The sequence below is a fragment of the Myotis daubentonii genome, chromosome 3 (genome assembly GCF_963259705.1).
Source record: "Myotis daubentonii chromosome 3, mMyoDau2.1, whole genome shotgun sequence".
Classification (NCBI taxonomy): Eukaryota; Metazoa; Chordata; class Mammalia; order Chiroptera; family Vespertilionidae; genus Myotis; species Myotis daubentonii.
The window spans coordinates 215,226,417-215,245,234 of record NC_081842.1 but is presented as its reverse complement, the minus strand read 5'-3'; the positions used below and the strand labels follow the sequence as shown (position 1 = coordinate 215,245,234).

The following is an 18,818-nucleotide window of genomic DNA, read 5'->3' as shown; positions in this document are numbered from 1 at the left end:
TCAGAGCGTGGGGTCTCCTCAAGTAAATGTGGCTTTGATGCTGGAAGGTACCCCGAGTTCTCTGGGGGTGTGGGGGACCATCAGGTCGCATGAGGCGTCCTCAGACTTTTGTCCTCGTCCAAGTGGCGACCTCTGCCTGGAAGGCTTCTCGTTATCTCCTCGCCTTCCGGCCCCTCCCGTGCCTGGTCCTCACCTCAGGTGTCACCTTCTTAGGAAGCCTCTGCTAAGCATCTTAACCAGATCCACTCCCCTGGCACAGCGCCACCGCCTCCCCTCGCCGCCCCTCCCTTCACTGCCCTTCTAGAGGAAGGGAGGGAGGGAGGGAGGGAGGGAGGAACATTGATGTGAGAGAAAGAGAAACATCAATGTGAGAGAGAAACATCAATCAGTTGCCTCCCTCATGCGCCCCGACCAGGGATCAAACCCTCAGCCCTTTGGTGTTTGGGACAACGTTCCAGTCAACTGAGCCACGGGCGGGCTGCCCTCCCATCTTTTCCTCGTCATATTCCTGTCCCTGCAGACCACAGGGCCCAGGCCATCCCTGCGCTGGCACCTGGCACACTCCTGGGAGGTGCTGGTGAATCCCCCGTGAGTGAGCAGGTTGAGCTGGGAGAGGAGACCTGCCTAGGGCCTGTCTCTGCCTCCCCTGGTGACCTCAGCACACTCTCCCCTCACCTGGGAGATGAGCAGGTTGCGGAGGTGACCATGGCTCAGGCCCCTTTGAGCTCTGGCATTCTGGGATTTCATCAAGTGTTTTGAGCATGGATATGTTCAAAGCCTTGGTTCTTACCTAAAATAATAAAAGCTCATGCTTGTTGTGTCCCAAACCCTTCATTAGCCAAATGAGGTGGGTACTGTGGTTACCTCCACTGACGGGTGAGGTTCGGGATGTGCCCGAGATCACTCTGGAAGTGGTGGGCCCGGGTCCTGGGCAGGCGGTCTGGCTCCCGCACCGGCTTCCAGCTCACGCTGAGACCGCTTCTCAGCCCGGACCGGAGCCCAGGGCCCGTCCCTGCCCCACACTGTGTGCCTGGGCGGAGCGGACCGGACCCTCGGGCCCGGTGGGGGACAGGAGGTCTGCCTCTTGTTCTTTGCCTCTTCCTCTTTTTCTTTCTCTTCCCCTGGTTGCTCTCTCCAGCTTGCTGTCCCTCCTCTTGGGATGTGTATGTAGAGCTAGAAGCCCTGGTGACACAGGGAGCAGTGAGATGCAGCCTTTGTCCCCCAATACCTCACAGATTCGTGGGGGGAGAGGATATCGGGACAGACTGCCAAGTGGATGAGGCAGGCAGGGTGCTGTGGGGCAGGGGAGGGAGGGAGGTGGGCTGGGGCGTCAGGCAGCCCTTGGGAGCCAGGCCCGAAGGGCACTGCTGTCCTTCAGAGGAGCTGGGTTTCTCCAGCCTGGACCCACATCAGAAGAGAGGTCCCCGCGCAGTGAGCTTTCCGAGGCCTCAGGATCCCCCCAGCCCTGCCAGAGGCCCCTGCTGTCCTGGCGAGGGCTCAGGCCGGGGCTCCCGCTGGGGCCTGTGTGTGTCTGATGTCCCGGCAGCATGAGCGCTGGGCCTCCGCGTGCTCTGTCTGCAGAGGGTGCGCTCAGGCCCTGCACCGAGGGCAGGCGGGCAGGCCGAGGGCAGGCAGGGTGGGGAGCCTGCTGCACTGCTGTGGGAGCCAGCACCTGCTCTGCCTGGACTTGGCCTGCTCACCGCAGGGCTAGGACGCAGGGTGCCCCCCTCCTCCCCCCCTGACTGCAGCTCCTTCTGCACCCGCGCAGGTTGGGGAAGAGCCGCACTATCTGGAGGTCCCAGTGGGCGCCATGGCCTCTTAGTTCTGGGACCCGTTGTCATTTGTGGGTTTCTTTGCAGGATCCCCATGGAGCCAGGGGCTAGACAAAGTGCAGCATTTTGGAGGAAGTGAGTTCTCTGTCTCTGTCTCTGTCTCTCTCTCTCTCTGTGTCTCTCCCTCCTTGTGTCTCTCTCTGTGTCTTTCTCTGTCTCTCTCTCCCCCCCAACCCCATGGGACTTAGGACACACATTCTTCACATCCAGGAAGTGGCCTGTGCAGCTCTGGTGCCCGAGCACTGACCTGCAGCCCTCCCCCCCCCCCCCCATGGCCAGGAAGCCCTGTGTCCAGCATGTCAGGGCCTCGGCTCGCCTTCTCCGGGGTTGGGTAGGAAACAGGCAGGGCAGTCTTTCCCCCGCCGCAGGGGGACTGCGTGTGGCCAGCAGGCAGGCTCAGCCCGGCGCTCTGCTCTGACCATGAAGCCACAGGGCAACTGGGGCCTTCTCCCTCCCGCTCCCCCAGCACTCAGCCCCTGGCTTTTCTCCTGCAGGTGTGCACCCCTCGCTGAGTCCTGTGCAGGGAGGCAGGGCTGGGTCCCTGGTGGCAGCCTGGACCACCACCCCGGGTGCTGGCAGGGGCAGGTTTGAGCCAGGCTGGGACACGGTCTGAGCTGCTGCAGGCCCCGGGGAGGGACTTGTGAGCTGCAAGGTCATCAGGGTGTCCCCGCCCCCACTCACTCGCACCCACAGGGGCGGGCTTGGCTGCCCCAGCTCCCTCCCTCCACGGCCGCCAGTGGTTGTTTTTCCTCCTTTTCTGTCTCAGCCTCTGGCCCAGAGGAGTTTGCTGCAGCATCAAGGCCACTGCATAGACAGCAGGGAGGGGGTGGAGAGAGGGAGAGAGAGAGAGAGACAGAGTGAGACAGAGAGAGACTTGGGAGGAGGGAAGGAAGAAGCAGTCCTCCCCCAGCTGCCAGTGCAGCTCCCTCTTCTCATCTGGGCGCCCTCCTGAGGGGTCCCCATCCAGTGAGCCCCTGAGAGTCACGGGAACCTGGGACCTGGGTTCCTGAAACAGCCCCATGGGCCGGGCAAGAAGTGACCTCGGCTGGGCCACTTGGCTTCTGTGGAGATGACGCCTGCTGGTCCGGCTCCTGGCCACTGGCAAAGGCTCTGTGGAAGGAGGGCTGGGCCGCTGATGGACTGAGGCCCGGCTAGGGAGGGTCCCTGTCCTGACCTTGCGGGGGAGCATGATGCATGTTCACTTCTGAGGGCGGAGTGACCCCTCAGTGCCTCTCACTGAGGGACGGGCAGCCAGGGTCCTCCCAGGTACCAGCTGGCCTGCCTTCCGCCTGGTGTGCCAGAGGGGCCGCCCCGTGTGCCAGAGGGGCCGGAGCGCACTCAGCAGTGCAGTCGTCGTCCCCCCCCCCCCCCGCCTCCATCTGCAGAGCTGCCAAGATGAGCGCAGGGCAGTGCCAGGCGTCCTGACCAGTGGACCGCTCACTCCTGGGCCCAGCCCCCTTTTATTTTCAGTGATCCCAGAAGGCATTGGTGCGGATCTCAGCTGGCTTTTAGTTTCTTGTGCTTTTAAAGCCCTGTTTTTACCAGGAAATTGGGATCTCCCGTAAAGTGGAGGCAGCAGGACTGGTTTCAGGTCCCAGCAGTCTCTGTTACGTAGTGACGGTGACCCAGTGTCTGTCTGTCTCCGTCTCTCTCTCTGTCTCTCTTAGGGTGTCTTGAGGGCTAAATCTGGAGATGTATGTACGTGGGAATACTTTACAACTGGAAATGCTGCTCTTTCTATACGTTGGCAAGGACAGGAAGTGGGCGTGGCCTCAGGCCCTGGGCTCCACCTGACTTATTTATTTTTATTTTTTAAATATATTTTTATTGATTTCAGAGAGGGAGAGGGAGTGAGAGAGAGAAACATCAATGATGAGAGAGAATCACTGATTGGCTGCCTCCTGCACTGCCCCTACTGGGGACCGAGCCTGCAACCTGGGCATGTGCCCTGAATGGGAATTGAACTGTGACCTCCTGGTTCGTAGGGCGATGCTCAACCACTGAGCACAGCTGGGCTAATATATACCTTTTAGTAGCTCTATATTTCTGTTCAGTTCTGTTTATGCCACAGAGTATGGATTGTTCTATTATTAGGCATTTTGGTTATTTCCGTTTTTGCCATTTTAAATAGTCCTTTGTGAGCTTTCAAAAAAAAATTAAGATATAATTCACATGTCATAAAATTTACCCTCTTAGCCCTAGCGGGTTTGGTTCAGTGGATAGAGCATTGGACTGTGGACTGAAGAGTCCCAGGTTCAATTCCGGCCAAGGGCACATGCCTGGGTTGCGGGCTCCATCCCCAGTTGGGGGTGTGCAGGAGGAAGCTGATCAGTGATTCTCTCTCATCATTGATGTTTCTATCTCTCCCTCTCCCTTCCTCTCTGAAATCAATAAAAATGGATTTTTAAAAAAAATTTACCCTTTTAAAATGTACAATTCACTAATTCTTAATATATTCAGAGTTGTACAACCACTATCTAATTCTAGAACACTTATGAGCATTAAATTTATTTTTCCTCTAAGTATACTTCTGAAGTGGAATTGATAGGCCAAAGGAGGAAGTCTACTTTGTTATGACATCTCCCCAGACTTCTCCTGCCTTCCCTGGGATGCCACCCCTTGAGGTTTTGAGGGGCAGCGCAGCTGGGGGGCAAAGCGGCTTGTGAGCATGGACGAGCCCTGGACTCGGGCAGGATGGAAGCCAGTGTATGGGCCTTCCTTCCATCGTCCATGCCACTGTGCTGTGTTCCATCCTGTTCACATTGATGGACTTTGACCCTCACCTTTCAACCCAGGCAAGGATGCTAGGGGTCAATATAGATCATTTTCAGAAAAAAACAGCCACCAAAGAACAGTCCACAACAGCTGGTGGCAACTAGCAAAACCCAGCTTGGCGGGCATCTTCAGGAGGCCTCGCCCCTCCCTTCCCTGCGCCTGGGCTTAGCTGCAGGCCTCCCCCCGAGAGGCACAGGTTCAGGTCACTGCACTTGAACTCGGAAAAGACAGAGCCAGCCAGGAAAGGATCAAAGCCTGCAATCTGTGGGCTGTGCTGCACGCGGCACCCCCTGAAGCTTGAAATTAGGAAGAAAGAAAGCTCTCTTTTACGCAGCGGGCAGCAAGCCTAGGAAGTGCTTCTCCCCACGGATCAAGAGGGGATAAAAATAGGAAAAGGGCCACTGAGGGATTTGCTAAACTAATGAATAGTAAGCAGATAACAGGGCCTTTAAGGACTCTGCTGTGTTCTCGCCATCAAAAATTCCTCTGTTTGCAAAGCTTTATTCTCTTTATACTCTTAAATCTGCTGCGATTCATCGATTCTAAGACACATTTTCCCCATCTCTGAAGTTGGGTTTCCCACTGGCGAAGTGACAGTTGAATTGGCACCCCTTTTCTTCAAGGTTATAAAAAAATGATTTTCACCATCGATGGCATTTTTGATTTGACAAAATCCAGCATATCCCCCCAGTCATTACCTCCCCAGGCCCGTCTCAGACCACCAGCTACCTTTTAGGATTTTTTTTTTTTGTAGAGGATGGGAGAGCGATAGAGAGATAGAAACATCAACGATGAGAGAGAATCATTGATCAGTTGCCTCCTACACGCTCCACACCTGGGATTGAGCCCACAACCGGGGCATGTGCCCTGCCCGGGAATCGAACCATGACCTCCTGGGTTCATAGGTTGATGCTCAACCGCTGAGCCACACTGGCCAGGCACCTTTTAGATTTTTTTCACTGGACGCCACACCACCTCTTCAGACTCAGCGGAGTTAGGGCTAAAACCATCCTTGCATTTTTCTCATGAAATAGAACTACTTTTTCTAACTCTTTTTATTTCCACATGGTGACTGCTGTCCGAGCTGCCTGGCTGGGGGCCCTCTCATGCCGCCCCTGTAACGACACAAACACCAGCCAGTGTTCATGGTGCTTCTTGTGCGCCAGGCCTGCGTGTGTGTGGACTCATTAACCTCGCAGCAGCCCCGCTGGGAGGCACGCGCCGATTCCTCTCTTACGTGTGAGACAGCCACTCCCCGGGGCCACAGGGCTAAGACGTGGCCGGGCAGGCGGCCTGGCTGGAGACCCCACTCCAGGTCCCGACCCTGAACAGCCCGTCTCCGCCCAGTGCTCACTCACCCACGGAATGTCCGCGTCGCTGCGGCTCCACGCGCCCCGCCCTGCCTGATGTCATGCCGCTGCCCCTCTGGCAGGCCACCTGGCAGGCCCCGGCCGCGATCTTCCCACAGCGCCTCTTTCCTGTCTCTACTTCCTGCTCTAACACTCGGTAAAACACAGCTCTGCTGGGAGGTAATCACATGCCACACAGCTCACCCGTTCGAGGCGTGCAGTTCAGCGGCTCGGGTGTGTTCACGGAGTTGGGCAGCCATCCCCACGGCCCACGTTAGAGCATTCTCATCCTTGTGCCCCGTGGCTGCCCCTCTGATGCCCCCCTCTCCCCAGCCCCCCCCCCCCCCAACCTCTGGTCTTTCTGCCTCTCTGGATTTGCCTGTTCTGAGCATTTCACATCAATGGAATGATACGATTTGTGGCCTTTTGTGTTTGGCTTATTTCACTTAGCATGATGTGGTCACAGTTCACCCATGTTGTAGCGTTTGTCAGAGCGACCTCTTTCGTTGCTGCCTAATATTCCGTTGTGTGGGTGGACCACGTGCTCCTCATGCATTCATCAGCTGCTGGACATGCAGGATGCTGCTCTTTTGTGGCTGTTGTGAGTAATGTGGCTATGAGCATCCGTGTACAAGTTTTTGTGTGGACATACGCCTTCCTTTCTCTTGTGTCTACGTGACAGTAGAATTGCTGGGTCACATGGTAGCTCCTTAACTAGTGGAGGTCAAGAACTTAATAGCTCCTCACACGCCTCAGTCTAGTGCCCAAGGCCCTTTCCGTCTGTCCCGGGTTCCTGCTACTCCCAGCCACAAACCAGCTGCTTCTGCCGGGCCAGGCGTTGCCATCTGAGCTGTGTGCTGGGGCCTCTGCCCTCTGGCGCGTGCTGTCCACCCCAACTGGGATGTGGCCCAGGGACAGTCAGCCCAACATACATGTCTTTGAGACATGCAGCATTTTAAGCAATCTGAATTACGTGTGCACATTTAAAAATCCTGAGATTACACTCATTGGTCCAAATGTTTATGTTCTCCAAAAAAATTAGATTTGGTCACCCTGAGCCCACACTCCAGTGCGGCACCCCCTGATGGCAGCTGAGGCATTTAACTGTCCTGAGGGATGTAAGCGCTGCCCCACCCCCTCACACCTGCACTGGGCCCCCGGGCATGGGGTCCCTGACCTTTGACCTATCCCATCCTCTGGAGCCCCGCTCAGCTTGCTCCTCGACCACTGTGCTCTGTTCTGAAGTCCTTGGTGCCTGGGCCACTGAGCATCACACTGAGTGCCATGTTCTGTGGTCGTTTCAATGGGTGGCAGGAAGTTGAAAGGGAGGTATTTGGTGGCAGGAACTGTAGGTGCTGGGTCCAACTGCCTGACTTCCAACCTTAACCAGCTGTGTGACCTGGGGCAAGTTACCTAACTTCTCCGAGCCCCAGAGGTCACAGCAGGACGTCCTCATATATCGGTATGGTGAGGAGTAAGTGGGCTGATATCCATGCATTGTTATTGTCATAGCTTTTCCTGGTGTCTTCTCAACAACATTGTAAGGACTTTGACAGTCAGAACGCTGTGGGGCGGGCTCGGCCATTGTCTTCAGTGGGGCGCTCTGAGCATGCGGCCTGGACAGGCCTGGGCGGCCTGCTGTCCCGGGGTTCCGCTCTGGCCAGGGACGCTGAACTCTGGGTGAGAAGAGTCACTCCGGCACCGGGGACACGGGTGCCTCCTGCAGGCAGGCTGCGGCTTCCTGTCTGGCCCACAGCACTGGTCCTCGCGTTGGGCATGGCATGTTGGGCTGAATTCAGGGCGGGCCTGGTCCTGCTCGCCGTCCAGCTGGCCGGAGCCGCGCCGGGAGCCGGGCAGGCAGGTGGCTGGGACCTCACTCAGGACCCCGGTGGCCGCGGAAAGCAGTGTGCTGGCCACGCCGGCCTGAACAGGGAGCCCTCCTCGTTGTTTGTTTGAATTAGATATTGACGCAATAAAAAAGAATGCTTACAAAATACGCGTAAGATCTACAGGACTGTGGTATAGCGAATACCACGTACCCCCCAGCCTGACTTCAAAACAGGGCTTTGGTGTCTCCGGGTCCCTCCCCAAATCCCCTCCCGCCTCGCCTGCAGTGCTCCAAACTGCGGTAGACCGTGCCCTGGCCCCTGCCTGTTGTTGCCATGGCTGTCTGACCCCTGACAGCGGCTGTGGCATTTGACCCTTCATGCTGTGTGTTGGATGGAGGTGGCTGTTTTTGTCCCTTTATCCTGCATTTGGGATCATCTCTCAGGTCTGACTTCTAGTAACTGACTCTTTTCCATTGTTTCTGATACATAAAGCCTTTCTAAGTCCCAGGAGCAGTTTTCCTCTGTCTTAAGTTCTGTTTTCGTGGGCATTTTCCATCCTGTGTTCAGAATTAATTTTTTGGGAGCATTCACGTTTCTTTCTGTCGACATGCTTTTTGCAGTTGATCCGTGACGACGCGTCTGTTCGTTTTCTCCGCTGCACAGTGTCCCTTGGTTGCGGGGGGCGCGCCCTCAGGTGCCAGGGCTGCCGCAGTGAGCAGGGCCGCAGCCCCTGCCCCGATGGAGCTTCGGGTGTCGCGGGGCAGTGACAGGCGGGCACTGAGTCAGGCAGGGGCCGGCAGAAGGCAGGGGCCCGCGGGGTGGGCCGGAGGTCAGTGACGTCTCCCGGAGCTGGGACCCGAGACCCGCGCACGAGTGGCGTTGCCGGGGTAAGAACCAGCCTGCGTCGTGGACAGTGCGGTGAAGCCTCCACCCGTGACTGCCCCCCTGTCGTGACGTGAGCCTTCTCTGTGTGTCGTCGGCTGTGGTGCGGATAGGAGCCGTGCCACGCGAGGAGCTGGGTGCTGGCACCTAAGATCTCAGATAGCTGGAGCCTCTGCACTTGACTCTGACAGTCACGGCTCCCGCCGAGCTCTAGAGAGGGGCAGGCGTGTGTGTGTGTGTGTGTGTGTGTGTGTGTGTGTGTGTGTGTGTGTGGGTGTGTGTGTGTGTGGGTGTGTGTGTGAACCCGCCCCCGGCGCTGCTGTACTCGCCATGGGCAGGTACACTCTTGCTCTGGTGGAGCAGGGACAGTCGTGGTGGCTGCCGTGCAGGACCTGTGGGTGTGACCAGAGGGCACGTGTTGTGAGCCTCTGCACCGTGCCAGGCCACAGCGGGCGTCGGCTGTCACGCGGGCCGTGCCCTCACCTTGTCCACCTGCCAACCTGACTTCACCTGGATGTCCAGCTGAAACTCACCTAGAACGGAACTTGTGTTTCCTCCGTCAAACTGCCCCTCCCGTCTCCCCATCTTGGCAGATGCCTCCACCGCCGTCTTCGCTTAGGCCCCGATTCTAGGAGTGACTTTGGCTTCTCCTCTTTGCTCAGCAGCCCAGTCAGTCCCGACTCCAGAATGAGTCGTCCATTCCCTCCAGCCCCTGTGCTCCCACCACAGCCTTGTCCCCGGGCTCCTCGTTTCTACAGCCCTTCTCCCCACAGCAGGCGGGGTCTAGGCCGAAGGCGCATCTGAACTTGTCCCTTCCTGCTTGAAACCCTCCAGGCGCTCCCCCTGAACTCAGAAGCAAGTCCAGCCCCTTACCTGGGCTCCAGGCCCCTGCCCTCCTGCCCCCTCCCCCGGCGCAGGAGCCAGCCAGGCTCCATCCTACCTCGGCTTCTGCTCTCCCTGCCACTGCAGGGCCGACTCCTTAGTCTCAGAGCAGCTTTCTCTGTCCCTCTGTCACATCTCTGCATGTCTCTGTTCACTTGCTTTTTCCTCCCTCCCATTTCCCCTCCCTGGAAGCCGAGCACAAGGACCTGTCTGTGTCCTTGGCGCCTGCATGTTGCCTGGCACCTTGGTGCACTTGGTAACGGGTGGCAGTCGCCAGCCCCGTTGATTGGTGGGAGGCAGACACTGGCACTCAGAAGTCACACCTAGGAAGCGGCCCTCAGACCCCAGAGCCTGGGTCTTCTCCGTGATGCCAGGGAGGGGCGGGGCCAGGGCCGGCCAGGCGTCTGCAAGTGCAATCTGGCCTTTGCCGGAACCAGAGCCTGCCCCACGCAATTCCTGAAACTCACCTAAAACGGAACTCGTGTTTCCTCCGTCAAACAAGAGAAGCCCGGAGAGTGACCTTCTCTTAAACGGCTCGCGAGGGTTTCTGCGTAAGCCATGCTGTGGGCTCTGTGGACCGGGCTTGGCGTGCGGACGAGGCACGCGGGCTGGGGTCTCGGTGCACCTCGGACATCGGGCCTGTGGCCCACCTTTATGGCCTCCCCGTCCTCTCCTCCCGCCAGGCCGCACCAGCTTCTACGAGGAGTACGGTGTCATCCGCGACGTCCTGCAGAACCACCTGACGGAGATCCTCACGCTGGTGGCCATGGAGCTGCCCCCCGACGTCGGCAGCTCGGAGGACGTGCTGCGGCACAAACTGCAGGTCTTCCGGGCGCTGCAGGGCCTCCGGAAGGGCAGCGCCGTCCTGGGCCAGTACCAGGCCTACAGCGAGCAGGTGCGCAGGGAGCTGGACAAGCCGGCCGGCTTCCTCAGCCTGACGCCGACCTTCGCAGGTGGGCCCCGGCCCGGGCGCGGACTTCCCCACTGGACGCTGCTTTCCCAGCCCAGACGCCCTTGGGTTTAGGCCAGAAGGGTCTTGAAGCGGGGTTTTCAAGGGGCACTCGGGGGCCTCCCATCAGCTTAAAGCAGCAGGTCCCCTGCTGGCTCCCTCAGGGTGCAGGACACCCTGTGACAGTTCAGTCCCTGTCCACAGATCCTTCAGGGCCGGCTCACGCCTGGCTCTCACCCTCATGGGGCTGACGTCCAGGCCCCCACCCCACCCCCTCAATGAGGCCGCAAGCCTGTCCGGCCACTGCCCAAAGCACCCCCCGCGGGCAAGGACCACGCTGGTCAGGCAGGGCCCCCCAGAGCCATCCTCTGGGCCGCCCCTGAGGCTCAGAGCTTTCTGGGAGAGGGTGCTCCCTCAGGCTGCAGATAATACCCACAACAGGAGCAGCACTGCTGTGTGCCAGGCACTTTATCTGCGTCATCTCATGTAGTCCTCACACGCATGCACCCACGTGGCAGGCATGTTATTACCTGCACTTAGAGGGAGGAAATGTGAGGTTCAGTGACGGTGAAAAACCTGCTGAGATCTGCAGGCAGAGTGATGGGGACACGGGCAGGGAACTGAGTCAGGAGGACGCTCAGCACCTGGCCCTTCCCACAGCCCCCACCCGCCCTCAAAGTCCTCCTTACTGGCACACCCGCCTCCCTTCTGTACCTGACCTTGCTCAGGCATGCCTGAGTCCTCCCTCCCCCCCCCCCCCCGCCCCGCCCCAGGAGCCAGCATCCCCCATCCTGGGACTTTTCTCAGAGGCTCTGGGTCCGACCTCAGCCCAGTTCCCCTTCCTCGGGGACGGTGAGTCTAGGAGAGGCGGTGTCTGCGATGCTCCCCAGGCTGTTTTTCTTTCTCTCTTTTTTTCTTTTTTGGTTAATCCTCACCTGAGCATGTTCCCATTGATTTTTAGAGAGAGTAGAAGGGAGGGGGAGAGACAGAGAGAAACGTTGCTGTGAGAGAGACACGATTGGTTGCCTCCCGCACAGGCCCCGATCAGGGCCAAGGATCGAGCCTGTAACTGAGGCATGTGCCTTTAACCAGAATTGAACCCGGGACCCTTCAGTCCGCAGGCTGACACTCTATCCACTGAGCCAAACTGGCTAGGGCTGCTTTTCTTTCTTTCTTTCTTTCTTTCTTTCTTTCTTTTTTTTTTTTTTAATATATTTTATTGACTTTTTACAGAGAGGAAGGGAGAGGGATAGAGAGTTAGAAACATCGACGAGAGAGAAACATCGACCAGCCGCCTCCTGCACACCCCCCACTGGGGTTGTGCCCACAACCAAGCTACATGCCCTTGACCGGAATCGAACCTGGGACCCCTCAGTCCGCAGATCGACGCTCTATCCACTGAGCCAAACCGGTTACAGCTTCTTTCTTTCTTTATAAATATATTTTTATTGATTTCAGAGAGGAAGGGAGAGGGAGAGAGAGAGAAACATCAGTGATGAAAGCGAATTATCAGTTGGCTGCTTCCTGCATGCCCCACACTGGGGATTGAGCCCACAACCCGGGCATGTGCCCTTGACCGGGAATTGAACTGTAACCTTCTGGTTCATAGGTTGTTGCTCAACCACTGAGCCACACTGGCCTGGCGAGGCTGCTTTTTGAGCACTGCTGGCGGGAAGATCATGGGAGGGGTGAAAGGTGGGGGGTGAGCCTAGCAAGGCCGTGGGTGCCCAGAGGAGGGGTTGGGGGGGGGGAGGGCTACTGGCAGGGAGGCAGGAAGGGGAGGTGAGTGGGTGGGAAGTCCGTTTCCCGTGCTGGAGTGTCACCTCCACCGTCCCTGTCCCCGCAGGCATCCTCGTTCACCTGGACAACCTTCGCTGGGAGGGCGTCCCTTTCCTCCTGATGTCGGGCAAAGCCTTGGACGAGAGAGTGGGCTACGTCCGGGTCTTGTTCAAGAACCGGGCGTGCTGCGCGCAGAGCGAGCAGCACTGGGTCGCGGAGCAGAGCGCGTGTCTGCCGCGCCAGATCATCTTCTACATCGGGCACGGCGCGCTGGGCAGCCCCGCGGTGCTGGTGAGCCGGAACCTGTTCAGGCCCACGCTGCCCAGCAGCTGGGAGGAGTTGGGGGGCCCGCCCGGGCTCCACCTTTTCGGCCGCCCACTGTCTGATTTCTATGCCTACAGTCCTGTGCGGGAGCAGGACGCCTACTCCGTCCTCATATCCCGCATCTTCCACGGCCGCAAGGACTCCTTCATCACCACGGAGAACTTGCTGGCCTCCTGGGCCTTCTGGACGCCCCTGCTGGACAGCCTGGCCCACGAGGCCCCCCGCCTCTACCCTGGAGGGGCAGAGAACGGGCACCTGCTGGACTTTGAGTTCAGTGGCGGCCAGTTGTCCTTCTCGGTGCAGCAGCCGGAGCAGCTGGTGCCGGGGCCCGGCTCCGCTCCCGCGCCCAGCGACTTCCAGGTTCTCAGGTCCACGTACCGAGATCGCCCGCTGGTCACTGCCTGGCCCGAGGAGCTGATCGCAAAGCTGGCCGACGACGTCGAGGCGGCTGCCATGAAGGCCGTGCGGCGCACTGGCCAGTTCCACCTGGCGCTCTCGGGCGGCTCCAGCCCCGTGGCCCTGTTCCAGCAGCTGGCCATGGGCCACTACGCCTTCCCCTGGGCCCACACGCACCTGTGGCTGGTGGACGAGCGCTGCGTGCCGCTCTGGGACCCCGAGTCCAACTTCCAGGGCCTGCAGACGCACCTGCTGCGGCACGTCCGGCTCCCGCACTACAACGTCCACCCCATGCCCGTGCACCTGCGCCAGCGGCTCTGCGCCGAGGAGGACCAGGGCGCCCAGGCCTACGCCGAGGAGATCTCCGCCCTGGTCGCCAACAGCAGCTTCGACCTGGTGCTGCTGGGCATGGGCGCCGACGGGCACACCGCCTCCCTCTTCCCGCAGTCGCCCACCGGCCTGGAGGGCGAGCAGCTGGTGGTGCTGACCGAGAGCCCCTCGGGGCCGCGCCGGCGCATGAGCCTCAGCCTGCCCCTCATCAACCGCGCCCGGAGGGTGGCGGTCCTGGTCATGGGCCGGCTGAAGCGCGAGATCACCCTGCTGGTGAGCCGCGTCGGCCACGAGCCCAAGAAGTGGCCCATCTCGGGCGTCCGGCCCGTGTCGGGCCAGCTGGTGTGGTACATGGACTACGAGGCGTTTCTGGGGTGATGGGGCCTCGCCCCCTGCTCACTCCCAGGCTGTCTCTCCCCGTCCTCTCCCCTCCCCCGAGTCCTGCCACCTGCCCGGGCGCCTGGCTCTCTGGAATCGGATGCCTCAGGGTCAGCCCCGGGAGAGGCCCCATCCCAACCCCTTTGACCGTCCCTGTCCAGGTGTGGTCAGACCCAGAAACAAGGAAGAAATGGAGGCTCCTGAGAAGCTTCAAATCCAGGTTAGGAGAGACTGGCGGTTCCACGTCCACATCAGCCCGCCTCGCGGCCAGGCTGCAGCGTGGGAGCTCCCAGCTTCAGCAGGAGGCGTGCAGGGGGCCGAGGAGGGTCCTGGAGGGGGACCCTGCAACGGCTCCCGTGGAGAAGGGTGCGGGCAGCAGGGAGCGGGGAGCCCGGCACAGTGGGTGCAGGGCCGTGCCGGGCAGGTGCTGGGACTGCCCGGAGCCCGGCCGGTGCAGCCCTGCTTCCCGTTTCCTTCCGGAGTCTCTGCCGTCGGCTGCTGTCCTGGCCCCTGTGGGCTGCCTCCTGCTCCGTGTGTCCGGTCCTTCCTCCTCGTCCCGACTCGGGGGGCCTCCCATCCCTCCTTGGTATCCTGACTGTCCCCAGACCCTCCCATTGTAGACAGAAAGATGACAAGAACACTGCCACAATACTGGGTGCTACAACGGTGCCAAACACCTCGTGACTCGTTAGGGGCCCTTCCTCAGTAATGACCTTCTCTGCATGGGGGGACCCCCCGCCCGCTGGGCATAACCATCAGGCCATCCCGGGTTCCCTCCTTGCGAGGGCTCTTTCCATCTCAGGGAACCAACAGTGTCCTCCCTGTTCTACCAGGAAAGACCTAGTCAATCTCTCTGATGGGGAGAGCTCGCTGCGGGGAGAGCTGTGACGACAAGCGATGCACCATCCAGGCGCTCTGATCTGACCAGACAGGAGCCAGGCCTTTTGCTGGGGCGGCCGTGGCGCTGGGGCTGCAGCACCCGCCTCACAGCCCGCGACTCCCTGCCCGCCGGTCCCTCCTGCCGCTCACGGTGCCACTGCAGGTGGGAGGCTCGGGAACAGGGCGGCGGCTTCTCAGGAGTAGGGGGGTGCTCTGCTCTCGAGAAGCGGGGCTCGGGGGCCTGTTCTCCTGACACCCCCAGGGGTGTCTCTGAAATGCTTTTTAAAACAGCAGCGACAGGGCACAGTCTGTATTCCAGCTTTGCACCTAGTCGCGCCCCCAGCTGTGGCTGTCAGGGAATAAGATGCTTCGTGTGACTGAGCCCCGCCTCCTGGCCTCACTGTGCGGCGGACACGCCGCAGACAGGCACGTGTCCGCGTGGCGCGAGGGCTTTCCTTGGTGAGGAGGGGCGCCCCGAAATCCGTTTCTCTACTTTTGGCTGTTCAGACTTCCCTCACGGCTACGGGTTTAAAGGAATATTGTTTCCGTGCGATGGGAGCCTGGGAGGTGGCGCCTGAGCCAGGGGCACTCCCGTTAAAATTCTGCTTCCGCTGGCAGGCGGGCGCTGACCTCGGCAGCACAGAACCAGTGCCGGGCGGGAGTCTCCTCCCTTTCTGGGTCAGCATCTTAGCCTCTTTGCTCTAGAGATGCTGGCGGTACAGGTGGTTGCAGGTCGGGTGCCCCGGTGTCCACGTGGGGGCGCTCGCGCACCATCCCTGCCCGTGTTCCTTGCGGTCTGACTCGCAGGCATTTCCCCTGTGTCCCAGGAACTCCCCCTGTGTCCTGCTCCCAGTTTTGTACTCTGCCTCCCCGGGCCCTTGGCCCCAGCAACTCCCCCAGCTGTTCCCCAGGGACTTCTTCCTCTGTGGTTGCAACACCAGAGCGGAAGGGACCTCCACAGCCCGCGTCTCCGTCTGGGATAAAGGGTGAGCTGTCACCATTTCTGAACAAGAGTGAGTCACGGCGGGCCTGAGCCGAGGATGTCCTGTTCTTAGAGGGCTGCCTTGCCCCGAATGCACCCTTTGTCTGGGGAGTTTGCACACGGGCTTGGGATGGGGCAAAAAATGCCAAAGGTTTCCTTCCCAGAATCAGCTGCTGCCCTAAAAGTCCCCGGGAGACGCTGTCAGCATTCACTTTCCCCCTCCCTCCCCCTTCCCCTCCTTGCCCTGTGCCAGGAAGGGGAGTCTCAGAACCAGGCCACCTCAGCTGGTGGTTTCCAAACGTTTGGGACTGTGACCCACAGCCAGGAACCTGTCACATCAGGAGGCCTGGAAATCTGTCTCCAGCCCAGCGTGGTCAGGACCTGTCTGAACATGGTGCCCTCTCCTTTCTGTCTCATTAAGAACATGCTGCAGGATCCAGCGTTACCCCGTCCCACAGGCCGAGGACCCTGGCTCCCACGGGGACACTGCCCCCATGCGGGGCCTCGAACCCGGCTTCCCAGCCCTGCAGCCTCACACCTGGGCCCACCCAGCACAGCGGGGCTGCCCGGACCCAGAGTGAGGCTGCCTGAGCCCAGAGGGGGGGGCTCACCCAGCACAGCGGGGCTGCCCGGGCCCTTCACAAGGGGGAGAGCAGTGGGTGATGAGGAAGCCCTCCCCAGCCTGGGAGCCATGGTGACGGAGGGGTTAAGTCCCGGGGTAGATTCTCAACATCTTGCACAGCGTGGTCTCTGATCCTTTCAACACCCTGTGAGGTGGAAGGAGCCTCGTTTACTGGGGGTTTTGAAACTGAAGTCTAATGACAACAGGCCAGTTGCTCCTAAGCCGGGTCTTGGGGGTTCTAGACATGCCCCCCCCCCCCCCGCCCGCGGGGCCACCTCCCTCCAGGGAGCCCTGGGTGCTGGAGCAGCGCAGTCAGCCTCAGCGGAGGGCCTGTCAGATGGGCATCTCTGGAGAAGCGTTGTTGCCCTGTGTGTCTGGAAAGGATGAGGGACTTTCCAGGTTGCTGGGAGCTGGAATCTGATCGTGACCTGGGAGCCGTTTCCTGTGAACCGCAGGCGGGAGCCCTCCTTGTTAGTCTCCTGGATGCCCCTGCCCCTGTCTGCCCCCGTTCCTCTGCAGTCAGCACTTCCTAGCAGCTCATCACTCTGCCGGGGCTGGTGTTTCAGATCATTCCACAATCACAGGCTGGGCTCCGGCCTGCTTTGCCCTGCTCCCCTCCCCTTCCCCCGGGCCTGCCCCCCAGGATGGTGTGGTAGAAAGGAGAGACCTTCCATCAGACCTTTCCTACACTTTAGTTCACAGAAACAAGTTTTCTCAATGGAAATGCCCACAGCCTCACGCCTGCATCGGCCTTGCCCAGCGCGTCTTTATCTTCAGCCAACGGGCCCCGCAGGCCCAGTCCACACGGAGAGAAGCCGCCTGGCGCATGTCGGGGAACAGCCCCAGGAAAGGCCAGTGGTGACAGGGCAGGTCCCCATGACAGGCCAGTGCGGTCAGCACCTGCCGTCCCGGGACAGACTCCAGACGGCCAGTCCCCACGGTCACTGCTGGAGTGAAGGATGGGGCTGCAGTGTGCCCCCCCCACACACACCCCTGTGCTCTGCTGGGCCTCGAGGTGCCCCTGGCTTTGTTAGGTGGCAATTCCATGAGAAGGAGGGCACTCCTTCCACCCTCAGCGTCTGCATTTGGAAGAACTGGGTGAGGGAAGATGCCAGCAGGGCCTCTCTGGGGCCAAGGGCTGTCAGCACCTGTGCCTGGTTTACACCTGGGAAGGCCCGGCTGTCGGGTGCTCAGGGGCAGTTGCCAGCAAGACACCTGGAGGGAGTGTGGGCGCTGAAGCGGGTGTTGGGTCTGGATCGCGTCCCTGTCCTCTGTCCCGGGCTGGGAAACGGTACGGGGCTGACGCAAGGAGCAGGGAGCCGGGGGAAACCCCTGGCGGTGGGGAGATGCTGGGCAGAACACCCCCCCCCCCATTCCCGCCAAAGCAGCAAGACTGGTGCCTTCTTGCCAAGAGAACTGCCCCTGTTTCTGTGGGAATACTGGGCTCTTAAAGATGCCTCAAACAGACACGTTCAGAGTTTTAAAATGACTTTCTATGTCAGATGCAACATTTATTTTTTTAAGCAATAAAATTGTTTTGCCAGAATCCATGTTTTCCTTCTTTCTGTGGGAGCTGGAGGGTGGTGGGCTGTGGCCCCGTCGCTGAGCTGTGTGTCCTCGGAGGAGGGGGTAGGGAAGCCTGGAGGGAGGGCTCCCTCCAGACCCACTGCAGACTCCCGTCGCCCGAGGTCCCTGGGCCTCCTGGACGGGCCAGGGAGCCAAGACAACCCATCTCACGGTTCCCCGTCTTCCCAGCAGCCCCCCGGATGGAGACGCCCCCCCGAGGGAGGGCCCAGGAGGGAGCAGTTCCGAGCAGCAGGACCCGGGGCCATTGCTGGCCTTGTCATGTCCTCTGCCTGGTGCTCGCCCCCAACCTGTGTCATGTTCCAGGGACGTGAGGGTTGTGGGCAGTCAAATAAAACTGCAGAACCGCGGGGGGGCGGGGGGCGGGCAAGAGCCAGAGCGGCGTGCACATCAGAGGGTGGGCTCCCCAGGGACCCAGAGGCACAGGTGACAACCCCCCCCCCCCCAGAGCCCACGGGGGGAGGAAGGTCCCGCGGTGATGAAGGCTGGAGACCAGAGTCCGCAGTCCCGTCCTGTCCCTGGTGGTGCCTCTGCCCCGAAGCACACGGGGCGGGGACAAGTCGGTGGTGTGATGGCCTTGGTTGTGCTGTTGTCATGGAAACGTGGCCAGGTGGCTCACTGATACCGCTTGGGGAGCCGCCCTGCACTTGGGTGGCAAGTGACAGAAACCCAACTCGAACTGGAACTGAAAGAACGAGGCAACGCTCAGCTCCTCCCCGGAGGCCGGCTTGGAGCTGCGCCCGCCGAGCTGGCTCCGGGGACCAGGGCGCGTCCCCAGGACGCTGAGCTCTGCCCCCCGCCATGAGGGTCGTCAGGTTTAGCAAATCCACCTACAGGACGCCCAGAGAAATTCGGAGAACAGAAATGCAACTCAAGTAGAAGCATGTCCCGTGCAGCATCTGGGGCATAGTTCTGCTGAAACGCCATTGGTTGTTTCTGAAAGACATTTCCCTGGTGTCCTGTGTGTAATCCGGTGACGGTGCCTGTCCTGCGAGGGGGCTCACAGCCCCCGGACGGGGCAAGATGCCAAGGAGGGGAGGGCGTTT

The 18,818-nt window shown here is 60.2% G+C and overlaps 1 protein-coding gene across 3 annotated transcripts in view; it reads left to right on the top strand.

Annotated features, from left to right (window-relative positions):
• H6PD (hexose-6-phosphate dehydrogenase/glucose 1-dehydrogenase) overlaps positions 1–17,731 on the top strand; it is a 30,320-nt gene extending 12,589 nt beyond the window's left edge. For all 3 annotated transcript variants that reach the window (XM_059691355.1, XM_059691354.1, XM_059691356.1), the window contains exons 4-5: positions 10,233–10,502; positions 12,345–17,731. In XM_059691355.1, the coding sequence (XP_059547338.1) occupies positions 10,233–10,502; positions 12,345–13,705 (1,631 nt within the window). In that variant the 3' untranslated portion in view covers positions 13,706–17,731. The remainder of the gene's footprint in view (positions 1–10,232; positions 10,503–12,344) is intronic.
• The last annotated feature ends 1,087 nt before the right edge of the window (positions 17,732–18,818 follow it).